A 16846-nucleotide genomic window follows, 5' to 3' on the forward strand; every position below is an offset into this window, starting at 1 on the left:
GCCAGTGAGCTGCACCAAGGGGGTGGAGTAGGTACCACTGCAATAACAGAGAGCTCTGCCCGACTTGTGCGCATGTGCAGATGCACATTAACCTTTAATACCCCATGATGAAAATGGCTTTGATGCAATTTTTTAAAAAGAAGATGTTTCTTGTGCGTGGAACTGTACCTTATCTTCATTAATCACATCAAGTTTTAAAGCTGGGATTTATTCCAGAATAAGTATGAAAAGAACAATAACTGTTCGCTTCTTAATAAATTTACAGGGAGAATCATCGGAAATAATGTAAATTAACAATTAAGAAGACGACAGAAAACGGTGCTTCGACCTTTGGCTGTAGGATACAAAATCCATGTACTTTTATAAAGAATATAACAATTGGAGGCCCTAAAATTGACCTCAGGTGTGAATGGGTGTGAACGTTTGTCCTGTGTGTTGGCCCTACAATGCACTGGTGCCAGTAATAACATTCCAGCTTACTGACTTTGTTTAGGGTAAATGGTACTAGGACAAAAACTCAAAGTGATACAGCAGGTGCTGAGAATTTTGTAAAGGGTTTTGTGGAATATTGTATATCGAAATACTGAGGTTGTTTTGTAAAATGTGAACCACAAGAGGGGTTAATGTAACACCATGTGAAAAAAAAAAGCAAATTATTTTGTATGTTAAAATATAAACTCTATCGCTACAGAATTGATTGTACATATTTATGGGCTAATTTTTGCATCTTACTGGCAAGAACAAAAGAAAACAGCTGTTACTGTTAGGAACATTTAAGGTATAATCCTAAGCATAGAACTGAGTGCTTGTTGTAACCTGGACAGTTAACCTGATATCTATATTGTAAACCTGGGATTACATAAAATTGTAATGTAGTGTTAATGAGTAAAACACTAAAACGCATTTTGTCAACATCTTTCATGGAATGTGAACAAGACTTGTTGTGTCAATTATAATTACTGTTGTTATAAAGGCTAATATAATAAGTAGAAAGGTCAAGGGACACTCGTAACTAAACGCTCGTACTAAAACACGCTTGCTTCGCATGTTGTCGATTCTTCATTCAAATAAAATTCAAATGTAAAAAAACAAAACAAAAACACGGTTAACTGTTAACTCTTCCACAAATCTGTCTGCGTCCTGCAGCACTGGCAACACAGCTCCACTGGCGTGTGATTGAAATTCACTGCGCGCTTCCGGTTTCAGCGGTCCTTGAGCACGCGTGTATTAGACTTGTATAATCCTTTACAAAATGTCCAACAATGTCTTGTATTTAAGTCTAAGAAAAAAATACAGTTTTGTAAAATCACATTTTGTGATTTCAAAAGTATAAATTTTAGTGTAGTATGCTGAACTGGGTATAAATATATTCGCCTAATGTCTTATGCGTGTTCAGGCATATCTGTGGACGACTACTTACCCGATATTTTAATGTGACCTCTACTGCAGTTGAAAATACTTGGGAGCGGAGGTTGAATCTGTTGAATTTTGATTATATAGAGCATCACTGTAGGACTTCGCATGCCAGTTTGAATTAAAAACCACTTCGTTTCAAGAACAACCATCTCAAAAAAGGCTTATGTGCTCCTCGCTGCTTGATTTCCCATTTGGGGTGCTCACTGTTGTCGGAGAAGAGACTGTTTCAGCTGCACTGCATCAACATGGTGAGTTTGACAGCGACCACCTCGTCAAACGAGCACCTCATCTCTTACTAGTTTCTTTTTTCTGTCAGTGCAGAGGCTGCTGACATCTGCTCAGCTGTGTATAATAAACGTTATATTTGATTAGCAGCTTATGTGATGTGTTTTTTTAATTTAATTTCGCTGATACGTTAACTTGACTGCTAGCTGTAGCAGGTGCTTCGAGCCGGCTAGTGACTGTAGCTATTTGGCTAACGGTAGCTTTACGTGCACATCTGCAGTGTAGTGACGTTGCGAATGTAAAACCACAACACCTTTAAATGTCCTTCATACAAACCCATGTGTTCCAGCAGGTAATTAACACTTACACGTAGGTTAGCATGTTTAACGGGGGACCTCATTTTCATTAAATCTGCAAATCAGCTGGCAGCAAAAGCAGCTAGATGAGACGTCAAGGTGTTCCCACGTACCTGAGCTGCCCCGTTTGACCTCAGGGTGTCCTTAGAAATCAAATTAGATGTGATGGACAAAGTCTGTGCCCTGGATAAGTAATAGCAGCTTTTATGAATGTATCTTACATGAAATAGTTGAATATTAATCAATGTGCTCTGAAACATTTGGAATAAAGTTTTTGCTTTGAATGACAGTTGACTGCAGTAGAACTAAGTAAGTTTCTAATGGTTTATTCATTATTATGGAATAAATTGGTTCCATCATTGAGATGCCGTCGCCTGCTTACCTTATACCTTCTTAGATATGTAGGATATCACTGATTGACCTATGTTACCGTCATCTAAACTACTAGAAGCTGCATAAATTGAAATTATAAAGCTATACAAGTTTATATTTAATTTTGGACACTCACTGAATCGCTGAGCACACACTCTGTTCCTATGGATGGTGAGTTTTGTGTTAGTTTTGACTTCCAACCCTCCCAGTGATTTCATTTGGTTTATGTCTGGAGGGGTTCGAGCAGACTGAACGAGATAAGAGACTTCATGCAGGTCCAATTTCCCCCAGGCCTGAGAATCCTGCAGGTTCCCCTCAGAGAATGGCCAGACTCCACCACACCATGGCTGTGAGCTTTTGACCGATATAGCCTGACCATTACTTAGGTGGAGAATTGTCTTGAGTCCGAGAGGTTGTGTTTGGTCACGCTTCCCATCTGGAATGAGTGTCGAATTATCCTCACCCACTCTCCCGCTCTCTGTGTCTTTTAAAGATGTACTGACTTGTTCTCTTGGAGCTTTTACCTCATGCTGAGACGGAGGATCCCCATGACCAATCCAAATTCTGGATCCTTGTTTATCTGTCTGCACAGCATTGGAAATAAAGACTCATGTTATCTTCTCATTTCAGAACTGCTACTGAAATCTTTTAATTTGTCATTTAATTTAGACTTATATTTTGGTACTTCCTCGAGAAAACACACATTAATGGGGTTCTTTTGGACGCAGTACAGGAAAATGACATGATTGTGAATATGTGGGGCTGGTAGTGGCACAAAACGTGAATTTGTGTTGCCGACAGACTAAATGTGGCGCCTGTTAGTGAATACGACAAATGCTGATGTACTGGTGCACAAACTGCTGCTCCAGTAACACTGTCAAGTACTGAGGTAATGGATTCACCATCTAGGTTACACATCCAGTAGTTGACACCAGACCATAGACATTACCTAGTTCTACATTCTCTACATGGCCTTCTAACTTGGTGAGACCCTCATCCATCCAGTGTGAAGCACTGCACCTCCAGAAGAGTGTCATACTGTATTGACATTACTATAATGACACGGAAGCTTAGCCTGTACAGGTTCATATATGAAACTATGTATACAACTGTATAGGAATACATATGTGTTTGACCAGCTGTAAGTTTAACAGTCCATCTTGGTCATTAAAAAGTTGAATTTAGCATGAAAAAATGTCTCCTTTTGCACGGTCAGTATCCACAGGAGTTAACTGGTCCTCCCCTCTGTCTTCAGAAGGAGGCGTTCAGGAGCAGCCGCCTCACCACAGAACAGCAGGGCCACTTTCTACATCATTTCGCCCATGGAATCGTCTTTTTGTTCAGCAATATATATATTTTTTAATCTTTGTTGTGTGTTTTTGTACTTGATACATAGCCGAGGGAGTTCCTGGTAAATACTGGGGGCAGGAACTTTACAGGAACCATTCCTGTTACTTATCAGTGGTCACGTCTCCACTGCGGGGCAGGACCCCTCGGAGATGTCACGAGTTTTGAGCGCAGCCTAATTGGTGTGTGGCAGTTTCGAAGGTGACGTCTCTCAGGTGAGCCGCAGAGACAGAAAACAAGGAGGAGGTGAGGTGGTGGAAGTATTAAGCTAACATCACATGTTGTCATACTCTATAATTATACCATAAAATACTAAACAAGACAGTTGCTGCGTTTCTGATTTGTGTGTTCCTGTGCGTGGTGGAAGATGCTATGAATGAGAGGAGAAGCTGTGCCTGCTAGCTGGGCTAATGCTCCTCCTCTATTGTCACATCCTGCTCTAGGTTTTCAGCCAGTCGGCGGCGAGTAAACCTCAAGCCCCACCCAAAAGTTTAAGTACCTATCCTGGAGCAGGGACTTGGTTTGTCCCCTACACCGTAAAATGACTTCCTGCAGGGGAAGTGTGCCGGTCGTGTACCAAAGTACTAATTCTACTTGGCAGGTCAGGCCATTTCTGGGAATTTTGACTGGTCCTCACATGAAGGTACTGTTTGAGGGTTAATACATGGCTTTAATGTTGAGGGTAGATTTGGGTTTTGGTCACTTTCAGGGTACCGGGGATTAGTTGGAATGGTCAGAGTTACAGACTAAAGTATTAAGTCTCTGAAAGTCCTCACAAAGATAGAACTGCGAGGGTGTGTGTGTGGATCTTGTACTTGCTACGTACAGTATTCCGCATGTTTACGTGCACGGTTTAATCGAGTTTTAACACTTTGAACATCAGAAAATTGGGTAACTGACAGGAACATGTGCTCTTCCTCAACAGTAGGTGGGGATGTGTGTCTTCAGCGGGTCAATGCGGCCCCTTTTCCAGTTGTACCTGTTACATCACATAGTAAACAGCTGAGGTCAGGTGGCCGAGCGGCAAATCGAACAAGAAAATAGACAATCGGACATCTTTGTTTGTCTTGCTTGTAATATAATATATGCAGATAAGATGCATACGAGCCCTCGTGGTCACAACTTGCTGTCTTTTTATTCCAGGGTCATGTGCCAGAGTGGGGTTGGAGCATGTGCACGTGCACTGTCTAGTGTGACTCCTGTCTGGGTCCAGGTTGGAATTTAGCCTCGTGAATAAAAGCGGGGAGGTTGGCGGAGCTGCTAGGCCTGGTGATGTGGAGGTATCTTTTAGAAAAGGGAAAGCTCCAGATGTATTCAGACCTACTAGTTAGCATTCCGGTGATGCAGTTCCAGGTGCTGCCGTAGATAACGTGATTGTTGAAGTTTGCTAATTGGTTGTCATTGGTCAGATGTGTGTAGCCAGAGATATCATTGATTCCTGCTGATGGCCAACGAGAGGGGAGCCGACCCACAGACCTCGTCCTACGGTTAGTGGATAAAAGCGCAGCATGATGGGAATTATTTTGGCCTCCTAAGCTTAAGTGAATATTGATCCAAGTCTGCTGGGCTGATATTGAGCTCCTTATGTTGATTAACTGTACCAACCACACGACTGCGGCCTTTTCATTTTTTCTGAGCACACAGAGGCTGCTGGATGTAACAGATATGATCGAAATGAATGTCTTAATCAAGCTGCTTCACTAAATAGGATAAATGAAAGTAGTTGGGTACTAACGGCATATTTAAGAGGGAATTCTGGCCTTTTTAGTCAGGTCAGGTGGGTAAATCTATGCTTAGTATTTTTGATTTGTGTTAAGTGAATCAGAATAAGAAATAAGTTGTGCGTTGTGGTTTCGTACAGGTCAGCGATTACTTTGGCCCTGGAAATGATTCAAGATAATTGATAATGAGGATTAAGCACTAATTTGGAAGATGTCTTTTTTAAGGGGAAATAGATGAAAGTTGAAATTGCTGTCACACAAAACAAGCAGCTCATTTTACACATATTGTGAACTAATACTCCAATGGTTGGGAATCCTTCAATGACTGGCTGATCTTCCTCATCTTCCTTTTGCTAAAGCAGACAAACGTAAAAATGCCGGCTGTGGTGTAACCTGGAGGCAACCCGGAGTGGATCCTGGATCGTTATTTTGAGACGCTACGTTCAGCTGCCTAATATAAAACTAGACTGACACAAGTCAACACATGACAATATCGCTACTTTAATACATTTATACTCACATCAGCTGCGTCTCTGAACCTCGGTAGAAGGTTTTAAATGAAACTTGGCACTTTTAATGTTAAAATCTTTGTTTTCCATGTTCATTTTTTATTTCTATATACAGAAAAGAGTATTTATAGTTTAGATCCACTAAACTACACATACTACTGAGACTTTAGTTCATTTGAATGAACTTTACAACAAATTTAAGACGCTCTATATCGTGTCCTCATTGTACAATATGGAAAGTCATTAAATCACTTAGAAATAATAATGGAAATGTGCTACAAAAATGGCTGAAAACAAGTGTTGGCCAATCAAAGCGACCGTGTTCTTCAAACTTGTAAAACTTGTCGCTGTCTTCCATCTCAGGCTTCTATTATAATCTGCACATTCACTTTTAAGAGCACCAAAACATTTATTTCCCTCTTTTTCAGATACAATAGCCACACTAGTACGTACTTGCGTTTTGTGTAAAGAGACGATGAATTTTATTCATGAACTCATTATTATAAAACAGGTATAAAAATCTTAGAGACATTAATATAAAACAGAAATCTAATGAATAATCAAATGTGAACTAAACCCTTTTTCTTCCACAGGGTGTGATTGGCGTGCAGCTGGTGGTTACCATGGTGATGGCCAGTGTAATTCAGAAAATCATACCTCATTATTCCTTCGCAAGGTGGCTACTCTGCAGCGGGAGGTAACGTAGCATTCTACACTGCTCACAGAACAGCACCGAAGTCAGTGCTGACCTTTGACCTGTCTCAAGTCTTCAAAGGCTTTAAACAGTTTGGAACAATTGACATATTTGGCTAGCTAAAAACTAAATACTTTCAGGCACCGTGGACACACCAAGGGCATCAGAATATTTGGATGATGCAGGAGGAGGCTCAATAAAGAGCCCCCATCGTTTCCCATTATTAGGAGCACGTGTTGTGGCTTTCTCCAAAGCTTCTTTCACCACAAATAATAAAACCATATTTTTGTTTCTTGTCAGGGGTGGCAAACACAGATGGACGGCTAAAGTGCCCTCTAAAGTGTCATTTATTGAGTGAATAAATACGTTAAAACAGCCCCTCTTGTTCTTTCGTGCAGAGTCCTTCTCAAGCATAGTTGAGGAGTGAAACAGTTGCTAAAATATGTTAAAGGACTGATTTTTGCCTGAAAGACAAAAATCCCATCAGTGTTAAAGTCAAGAAGTTTGTTTGCAACTTCCCCACTGAACTGTTAAAAACTGCTGTTTGTTAAAAATGTCTTTGCTTGGTCTGCACGACGAGATTAATCTTTTTTTAAAAAAATGTTTTCTCTTACTGTTTGGTGCTTCTCTGTCGACAGTCTGCGGTGGTACCAGCACCCTACGGAAGATGAGTTGAGAAGTTTAGCTGGGAAACAAAAGGGACAGAAGAGGAAAGACAGGTAGGTAGAAACGGGAGGAGGTGGTAATTAATGAGGTCTGTTGTTTTGGGATTGGGGGCGAAGCCAGCCATTTCATCTGAGGGGGGGGGGACACAGACATTTGGGATGGACGTCAGCCAGCAGATGAAGCTGATGAGTTTATGTGGCTCATTTAAGGTGCGTTTGAAGACAGGAGACGGAAGTCTGTTTTTGTTGTTTTCTCCCTTCGCGGCTCTTCGGCGAAGGCTCAGAGCGGCCTTGTCTGGTGGATGTGAGGAAGTTGGTCTCCGTTTTTTTTGTCTATTTTAAGGGATGGCGGTGTTACAGGATTGCATCCGCTGTGAAATCAAAGCTCCCCAAACAGCGTTTTGTCTTCAAAGTGGCCTCGTGTCAAACCTTGATTCTGGGAGATGATTTGTCCCTTGAGACAAACTTCATTTTTTGTCTGAGACTCAATTTTTAGAAAAGCAGGTGGCCGTGGAACCGTGTGCCTAACAAGTGTAACTATCCAGCATTTCCTTTGTGGCTGACTTTTAAATGTGTATCTAAATGTGTATGGAAGCCACAACAGAAAAAGAATCCTTAGTGTTCTCGTGGTGTCCAGCAGCTCATTCTTTCACCCTGTGTGAGGCAGGTCAGGTTCTCTGGCACCACATGTTCACTAATCCCTCAAAGAATAAAGATGAGTCCACAGTCCCTTTGCCAGCTCGTGCCATGCGGCTCTTTCCCCTTTGTGCTGGCCCGTCTCCTGCAGTTCGAGGAGAAGCCGAGCGCCTTTGTGTCTGTCAGGTGCCTCTGAGCTGAAGTCTGTCCCGGACATGTTTGGCTCTTGTGTCATACAGTCGTATTGTCTTCCAAAAGCAGCGTACAATCAGGATCGAGCAAACAAAGGACGGACCTGAGGAGGCCCACCAGCCGTCAGCGCCCCATTCCCCTACTGAAGCTCTTAAGCACAGCTTCTGACTCCCTCTTTTATTCCCAGACTCCTGTCAGGGCTGCGTTTGACTCTTATAGAAGGAGAAAATTAATATTCATGTCATTCATGTTAAATTGGGCATAACTCAAAAATGGTGTATAACAGAGCTTTTGGAGGGGGTTTAATAATAATGAATTTGATTTCAGGTGTTTTGATGGCTAAGATTTGGCCCAAAAGGCATTGGAACTAGTTTAATAACTGAAGCAAGGTTCAGGTATGTGTTTGAGTCAGAGACCTAACTGTTCCTAACTGTTTCTCCTCTGTCCTCGTGCACAGGAGGAACAACGGGCACATCGACAACAAGCCACTAACTGTTCCCAAAGACATCGACTTGCAGCTCGAGACGAAATGCATCACAGAAGTCGACACGTTAGGTAATTCAACCAAAGCGTTAAGCTGTGTCATATGTATAAACGGTGTTTTAGGTGTTTAACGGTACCGTTGTCGTTACCAGCGTTGCACTACTTCCCAGAGTTCCAGTGGCTGGTGGATTTCACCGTAGCAGCCACTGTGGTGTATCTGATAACCGAGTTCTACTACAGCGTGAGTCAAGCCTCGGGAGAGATGAACATCAGCGTGGTCTGGTGCATGCTCGTGCTCGCTTTTGTCATGTATCCTTCTACCGGCGGCCATGTTCTGGTTAATGCTCTCCTGTTGATTCAGCGTAGACGCGTTTTTAAGGGGGCAGCGTTCCCACCAACGGCTCGGTGCTGTCTTTGGATGTAGGGGGACGGTCCCTGCGTCTCCTCATCGATGGACGTGTTGGAAACAATGACGTCCCCTCCATCACTGGGCGGAGCACGTTTGCAATGTTCTTTTTAAGCTCTCATTTTTTCACCACAGTCCTCCAGCTGGCCAAATATGGAACGCTGTCTTTGAGGGTGGGACCATGGCGGCAGGAAGAGGCTTTTAAAAGGACGGCTGAAGCTCCCACTGGCTTGACTTCTGGGGTGTTTATTCTCCACAGCTACCTGTCATTTCGCTATGCTGAGTGATGGTTAAATAATATGCATTATCCTCGCCACCAACTGCAGGGATCAATCATTCCGGTGCTCTCGGTCGGTCCTGGCTCACCGCGGTCAGATGGTGTGTCATTTCCTGCCCACGTTGCAGATTGGAGGCCCAATTTTCACAGCTGAACAGGTCGATGTGCTCCGGGGAAAAGTAGTGTGGAGCAAATGAAATGGGACTATGAAGATGAGGGAACACGTTGGCTCAATATGTGTGTTAATGGGACACTTGATTTCAGTTTTCCTATTTCAGCTCTGATGATATGTTTAAGACTCTTACCCTGGAGATCAGTTCGGCTCCTTCATGCCTCACTGATAACCAGGTCGCAGCAACAACTTCCAGTTCACGTTGTGCTCTCTTCCTCCATTTTCTTTCCCCCCTCCTGAAAGTTTAAAATATAGAGGGTTGATTTTTATATCTCCACCTTTGGAAGGTCTGCAGCCAATTATTGTCGCCCACCACCTGTGATGTCAAACTCGACTGTTTCTCTTCCCAGCTTCCTGCTGGCTCGAGTGTTTATACAGCTGTGTTCGCAGCTCCGTATAGAGAGGAACGAAAAAGGAGACCCGTCTTTTGGGTGGAAGTGAAACATTGTCATGCTACAGCCTGAAACGTTGCAGAGAGGCATTGGCAGAGAAAAATCCCATTAAATTCTCTGCGGCTGGTATTGTTCCACACATTATGGGCCCACACATGCTGAGTATCAGTGTTTTGTGCAGTATTGATAGGCAGAGCACTCATAGTGGTCTGTCACATGTGCAGGTAATGCTCTTTATGTGGTGAATGGCTGTTGGTTAATGCGTTCCAAATGTTTTGCATGGGTTTTATTTCCGACACACATTCCGGAGCCTCCACATCTGCACAGTGTTTTTGCGCCGGCTTTTTGTGCCATCGGTTTTCCGGGGATGTGTTTCCTTAACCTCTCCTCCTACAGCAAGACCCTTTTTTCCCTGACGGCCCACTATTTCAAGCTGGAGGAGGGAGGCGAGCGCTCGCTCTGCATTACCTTTGCTTTCTTCTTTTTTGTCAAAGCCATGGCCATACTCATCGTCACCGAGAACTACCTGGAGTTTGGTCTGGAGACGGGTCAGTTCTACATTCCTCACAGCCCTGACTGATTATTTTGCAGCAGTGAGTCACGGTCGGTCCTTTCTTCTCTTTTTCAGGCTTTGCAAACTTCTCTGACAGTGCTCTACACTTTCTGCAGCACCAGGGCCTTGAGTCCCAGTAAGTCTGAAAAATCAGCCGTCTCAGAATTCTCCTGGTATCATTTTTGTTGCCTCTGCCTTCACGAATTCTTTGAATCGTGAAGCTACAGTCGTGTCTGACTTTGGGTTTCCTCCCTCACAGGGGTCCTATATCAAAACTTACCTTCAAGCTGATCCTGGCTCTCCTTTGCTCCCTCATTGGGGCATTTTTAACCTTCCCTGGGCTGCGATTGGCCCAGATGCACCTCGATGCGCTCAATCTGACGACAGCCAAGTTGACACAGTGAGTCCATTTCAGTAATGGCCTCCACTTCCATGGTCACTCATGTAGTTCTCACTTATGCTGCTGGTGTAATGAGAGCGTTAAAGGGGCAAAGTTGTGCTGTTCTCTGTAATGAGACGTTCAGAGTGGGATCATTGTTATGGAATTGTTATCCAATTCATTGTTTTAGGGGCGGCTGTAGTGGATCATTGCAGTGATATGAAGGTCATTAGTTCAGTCCCTGCAGTTTCAATGTGGAAATGTCCTTAAGCACATGTGTGTCATCCTCACATCTTCAACGAAAAGTCTGAAATTATCCCCCAAAAACAATAAACTGTTGCTTTTTCTTTTTATATCATGATGTTCTGAGAGTCCTGTTGGTTCCCATAATATCCAGATGTCAACGTAAAGTCAATATTGGCATCACTCCCACTTCCCAATAAGCACATACTCACTCTGTCTTTCATTCATTTCCTTGAAAGTCTTAATTTTACCGACAGATCCGGGAACAACCTGTTACCTCCTCAACGAACACGTTTTTATCTGTTTTAGAAAGCAGATGTCATGAAGATGTCTTCTGCTGTGTGGGATACACACCGCCGGCCCGATAAAACCGACCTTAGCTGGGCCGAATTTCCATTTTAGAAATCACTGGGTGGCACGTCTACGACCATGATCGGGGGGTGTCGGAGCAGGCAACACATTGCATTCCGATAATCCACTTTGGCATAGCGGTCCAAAATGGCCTCCTCTTCCGATTTCTCCTCTCAGCTCTTGTGGGCTTACATTCCCAGACCCTGTCGCAGGCAGGGATTATCTTATGGCTCTCGAAAATCTGTGCCTCCGACATCTCCTCGGTCCTCTCGGAATGTTTCATTGATAGCGTAGGCATTTCTCACGCCAGTAGCTTGAAATTCCAAGAAGTAAAAATGACCCAGCGGGCTTCCTTGTCTTTTTTTCCGCCCCCAACAAATTTGGGTTAGAGAGTCTAATTGTTACTGTTTATAGAGTTATTCTGTAGCCATTATTGTAAAGATGGTGAATTAACAGCACTGTTTTTCTCTCCAGGACCCTGCTTCATATCAACTTCTTGTCCCCTCTCATTATGGTCCTCCTGTGGGTGAAGCCCATTACCAAGGACTACATAATGAACCCCACTCTGGACAGAGAGAGTGTGCCTTTGTAAGTGAAAGCAATAATAAAATAAATCCTCTTGCGGTTGCTTTAGTGCCTCGGAAGATCGATATTATCTGCTGATAGTTTGTACGAGCATCAAATATGTTCGCGTTAGTGCTTTGTTAAGAATGTATGAGATCGGTTAAACTTGTTTAAACCGACACTGGGCTGCCAGAGTTGTAAATGCTCAAAAAATGGGATTGAAAATGGGATTTACAACTTTTCAAATCAAGATAAGGGTTTGTTACACATATAAAGTGACGTATTGTCTACTTGAGGGGAAGTTAGAAGTTACGGGTCCTCACGTGTCGTTCTCTTTCTCTTCATACCAGCATGAGCGAGCAGACGTTCGATACGTTGCGGTTATGGATCATCGTACTGATGTGCGTCCTCCGGCTCGCCATGATGAGACATCATTTGCAGGCCTACCTCAACCTGGCCCAGAAGGGCGTGGACCAGATGAAGAAGGAAGCGGGGCGGATAAGCACCGTCGAGCTGCAGAAGATGGTGATTAAGTAAAGCTGATTGTTGCAACGTCGAACCCCCGCAGGAGTCGACATCCCATATCATACTGGACGGTCGCGCCTTCTACAGCAGTTATTTGGTTAGAATGTGTGTGGGGTTGTGAAGATGAGGAATAATTAAGGTGCTGTAAACACATTTAAGTGTCGTCCTCCTCCTCTGTACCTAGAAACTGGACCAATAATAATATTATATCTAAAAGCCTTTATAGTGAAGCACTGTAGTCAAGTGCTGAACTGGCTTATTTAGTCTTGTTGTGTTGATATGTGGGCAGATATAAATCTAGGGTTTACATATACAGTGTTTAGCTAATGTATAGGACCTCCAGCCAGACTAAGGTGCTCTAACTTTTAGTGATTTGAGTATTGTTGATGACCAAAATGATTGTTGTTATCCCTGAATTTTCTTATTTACTGTTGCACAGGAACTGTTTAGTGGGTTTGAAACCATTTTTTCCGAGAATATTTGATGTTTTCGTTGTTTGACATGTGCTCTAATGCAGTTTCCCCTCGTGTTTTCAGGTTGCACGTGTTTTTTACTATTTGTGTGTCATAGCACTTCAGTATGTGGCCCCGCTGGTGATGCTGCTTCACACAACTCTGCTGCTAAAGACTCTCGGTGAGCCACCAACCCGCTCTTGGGAATTTCCCACCATTTCTCCTTGCCCTCATTCTCCCTTTCTCCCTGTTCTGTGGCAGGAGGACACTCCTGGTGGGTCCATCCCGTGGAAGACTCACCTTGCATTCATGAAATTCATGACTCTTTACTCGGGGCGGCGCCGGGGCCGACCCCTGCTTCGGTTACAGAGACCCGGGTGTCGGTGGCCCAGCTCTCGGTGGCCCTGGGAGGCCTGCGGACTGTTTTCAGCCCCTTGCTCTTCCGGGGCCTCTTCTCTTTCTTTGCGTGGTGGATCGCGGCCTGCCTCTTCTCCACCTCACTCTTCGGCCTTTTCTACCACCAGTATCTCATGGCAGCATAACATCGGCAACCCAGCGGTGACACCCGGACCCCCGCAGCTAACGTGTACTCGGTCTGTCCAGGAATGACTGACTGGGGGGTAACAGAGGCCTGCTGATGACACTGCCCCTCCTCCACAATGACTGTTTAAACCATCGGAGCTCCTGGTTCAGCCTTCAGTGCTTCCTCAACTGATGACTCATTTTTACTACTTTAATCCATTTTTTTTTATTTGATGAAGGACCTTTCTAAGATCAGACGTTCACTTTAGAAAGGAGGGATAATATTCAGTGGCACGGGTGCGTCGTCGGAATCCTGACACGTCGCTGCTGTATGAAATCTGAATGATGGGAGGTTCGATACCGTAGGATCCCAGTTGTGGGGACCGCCACCGCTCGATCCACCATCATCGGATTCATCAGAATCACAAGCAGTTACGGTCCCTCCCCTGCTTTTATTTTATTTTTTTAAATTGGGCCTCTTTTAAATGTCTGGTGTTCCCACTACACAGCAGGATTCAGGAAATCTGTTAGAGAGGTTCCAAAAACAGCCATCCAGCATTCTTCAGATCAGAGAATGCTTTTAAATCTGTCACTGTTGACGATACGGTCGTTAAATTTTAGCTGAGAGTCTTTATATTCCTCCTTTTTTTTATGTATTTGGGGAAGCAACAACTGCCATAAGCGTGTCTGCAGGGTCCTCTTATTGGTTTGAAAGTGAGCCGGTGTCACTCACACCTCTAAACTCCGTTGCCAAGGACCACAGCAAGTGTCAGTCTTAATTTTTGTTGTTGTTGTTGGACCAACGTGTCTTTGTCTGCGTGAGGGAGGAGCAGCAACTGTGAATGTGGAAGTGGTACCCACTGAAGATGAGATAAAACCCCGACTGAGATGGAACCTGGAGCCTGTACTGTAGTTGTGTGTAGTTGCCGGACGAATGCAAGGTTGTTGTTTTTTTGTGCGTGTGTTGTTTGATTTTGCAGCCTCCCCGGTTTTATCTGAGCCATTCAGATGCAACGACTTGGAAACGTCCGTCTCGCACGTGACTGGAAGGACGAGCAACTCTTGGGTCACGGTACCGAGTTGCCTCCATGTGTAGGAGGTCGGCTGTGTTCTGAAAGGGCGCAGCGATCAACTGTTGCCGATAAGCTAACACCTTTACCGTCTTCAATTTTTAAAAGAAAATAGTTTATTCTTTTTCTAATGGATCAAATTTTAAACAAAGTTTTAATTTTCCTTTTAATTGTGCCAACAATCTGTTCCCCTGTTGTGGCGTGAGCCGGATGTCGGTGTAGAAGGAAGCCCGAGCGTTGTTGACAGAGAACAGTATTTACAGTATATTTACGGTCGGTTTGCATCCTGTAGCTTTGTTGTCTCATCCGATTGTCCAGTCTGTTCGGGAATGTTGGCTACAGTAATTCCAGACCTCTCAATATCGTGGTCGGCACGTTATTCCCTCTCTGGGGTTTTGTAACCATATCACATCTTTCTGCTTCTTTGCATGTTGTTGGTTTATTTTTTTAATCCTGGGGAATTAAGCACATAATGAATGTACCGATCCTGCCTACTTTTTACAATCAATGTTGTTTTCCAATGATTTGTATGATTAGTTGATTTCACCCCTACACTCCGCCGACTTCTCTAATCCCCTTTGTAAAATCTACACTAAATCCAATTTGTCCAAATAACTGATTGGTGTTGTTTTTTTTAAATATTAATGAGTTTGTTTTGTATTTATTTCACATGTTCAGATCTGGAAACATTTCAAATCTTCACAGCAATTATGCGGAAGGATGGCTGGCACATTTATCTTTTAGTTTTCAGTGGTCAGGACGGGTGTGTTCAGAGATTGATGGGATAGTCTGAAGTCTTTGGCCTGTTGAGGCCTTGTTTCTTCTGTTTGCTGCCACTCAGAGTGTTTGGTTTTTTATTCAATGCTGGGTTCACAGATTAAATTACATTCATTGTAATTTCATGTATTTATTTCTGCTCTAGATTTGGTCTTAAATAAATGATGTTATTTACTTTGTCTCTTTGGTGTTATCCTTAAGGTTTGGTGCGAGCGTCCCCGTCGAAGACCGCAGGTTTGGCAGGTCAGTGAAGTGTCGAAATGAGAGCACCGCAGTGTTTCCGGAGGATCTTGGTTGACCTAGAAGGTGAATTCAGGTCTTCTCGTGCTGCTTTAAAGCCGACTGGGTTCTGCTGTGATGTACAAAGATAGTTTACCTTGGCGTCAAAAAGAGAGGAGGGAAGCTAATGTCTGTGAATTACCTCCATATTGACCGTCCAGCGTAACCTGACGGTTATTTTTCATTTCGCTGTGAGAAATCTGCCAAAGCTTCACGGCGTGACGCGTTGCGAGGGGGGAGATCTTGTGGCCTTGGCTCATCCCAGCGTTGAAACGGCGCCTTTTCCAGTAGTGTCTTTGAACACTGGCGCTCGGTGCTGCTGTAATTGGGTTCCACCACTGTATCATGCGTCCCCGCACAAACTTGGCCTCCTTTTAAGGTGGTGAGTGACCACCCTTTGGCTCTTTTATGCCATCCCCATTGTGTGAGAAAGGTTAGTGGCGTAGATTAAGAGACGAAATGACCCAAACTCTTCTTAATGCAGGCCATTCTGTGGGAGTAACATACATCCAGTTAATACAGGCTTGGAGTGCCATTGTCCACGCAAGCGGGGAAAACTGGGCCTAAGCATTCATTGGTAGGTAGACAGATCAATAAGACAGCTTCCAAAACAAACCAGTGGAGAGCTTCCTTTATTCCTTTTGAGTGGCGCCTATTCAGAGGTTCCTGTCCCCGTGAGCGCCGTCGAGCTCCAATTCAGATAGAGCGGCGAGGAAACCTCCCCCCTCACCACCACCACCACCACCCTTGTTCCTCAATACGGCCCAAAGAACAGCAGCTTCACTGAGGGGTGACTCCTCGATGAGCTTCTGTCTGACGCAGAAGGCCGCTGCCGCGCTCGTGTCGTGATACTCCACGGCTGACCCGACCTCGCATCCCGCGCAGCCTCAAACGAACAGTTCCCGCCGCTTGAAAGGCACCTGACCTGCTTTCAGTTCTCTGGCTCGGCGGAACCTGAGAAAACAGGGAAACGCAGGAGGCTAAAACGGGAAGGTGCCCCCACCAGCTGAACCAGCAGATTTGTTTCCAGAGGCAGACAAGCAGCACCTAACGTGTAATTATCATCCGGTCATTACCATGACAACAGCACCTACAGCGGCTCTGGAGTGACTGACGGAGCATTCAGAATTTCCACAAACTTTTGTTTTTTTTAGAAATCGCCACGTTCGTCCAATAGATTCAATGATGCCTCCGAGCTCCTTAATAGCGCTTAAATTGTTCAGTGTCTAAAATGTTTGTTAATGATGAGCAGATGAGCAACGACACAG

The 16846-nt window shown here is 44.1% G+C and overlaps 1 protein-coding gene and 1 long non-coding RNA gene across 6 annotated transcripts in view; one reads left to right on the top strand and one right to left on the bottom strand.

Annotated features, from left to right (window-relative positions):
• Nucleotides 1-1420: 1420 nt before the first annotated feature.
• On the top strand, nucleotides 1421-15473 carry tmem161b (transmembrane protein 161B). 4 transcript variants are annotated; one of them, XM_057032123.1, is made up of 14 exons: nucleotides 1430-1664; nucleotides 3766-3931; nucleotides 4084-4359; nucleotides 6540-6643; nucleotides 7279-7359; nucleotides 8591-8688; nucleotides 8769-8925; nucleotides 10260-10411; nucleotides 10492-10552; nucleotides 10676-10816; nucleotides 11864-11977; nucleotides 12304-12478; nucleotides 13015-13111; nucleotides 13192-15473. In XM_057032123.1, exons 3-14 carry the CDS (start codon nucleotides 4258-4260, stop codon nucleotides 13470-13472), a joined length of 1563 nt encoding a protein of 520 aa, XP_056888103.1. In that variant the 5' UTR covers nucleotides 1430-1664; nucleotides 3766-3931; nucleotides 4084-4257; the 3' UTR covers nucleotides 13473-15473. The 4 variants fall into 4 exon arrangements, with proteins under 4 accessions (XP_056888105.1, XP_056888103.1, XP_056888104.1 ...); XM_057032124.1 differs by having other exon boundaries at nucleotides 4160-4359; XM_057032127.1 differs by lacking the exon at nucleotides 4084-4359.
• LOC130525388 (uncharacterized) overlaps nucleotides 15172-16846 on the bottom strand; it is a 28560-nt gene continuing 26885 nt past the window's right edge. For both annotated transcript variants that reach the window (XR_008950475.1, XR_008950476.1), the window contains one exon: nucleotides 15172-16068. This is a non-coding gene — a long non-coding RNA (uncharacterized LOC130525388). The remainder of the gene's footprint in view (nucleotides 16069-16846) is intronic.

Source organism: Takifugu flavidus, chromosome 5 (assembly GCF_003711565.1).
Source record: "Takifugu flavidus isolate HTHZ2018 chromosome 5, ASM371156v2, whole genome shotgun sequence".
NCBI classification, from domain to species: domain Eukaryota; kingdom Metazoa; phylum Chordata; class Actinopteri; order Tetraodontiformes; family Tetraodontidae; genus Takifugu; species Takifugu flavidus.

What these genes read in the sequence shown, in the direction of transcription:
- tmem161b (XM_057032123.1), top strand. Translation starts at nt 4,258, where the DNA reads ATGACTTCCTGCAGGGGAAGTGTGCCGGTCGTGTACCAAAGTACTAAT. An exon ending in CTCGTGCTCGCTTTTGTCAT is followed by an intron (nt 8,926 to 10,259) that starts GTATCCTTCTAC and finishes CTCCTCCTACAG; the next exon opens with CAAGACCCTTTTTTCCCTGA. An exon ending in TCTGCTGCTAAAGACTCTCG is followed by an intron (nt 13,112 to 13,191) that starts GTGAGCCACCAA and finishes GTTCTGTGGCAG; the next exon opens with GAGGACACTCCTGGTGGGTC.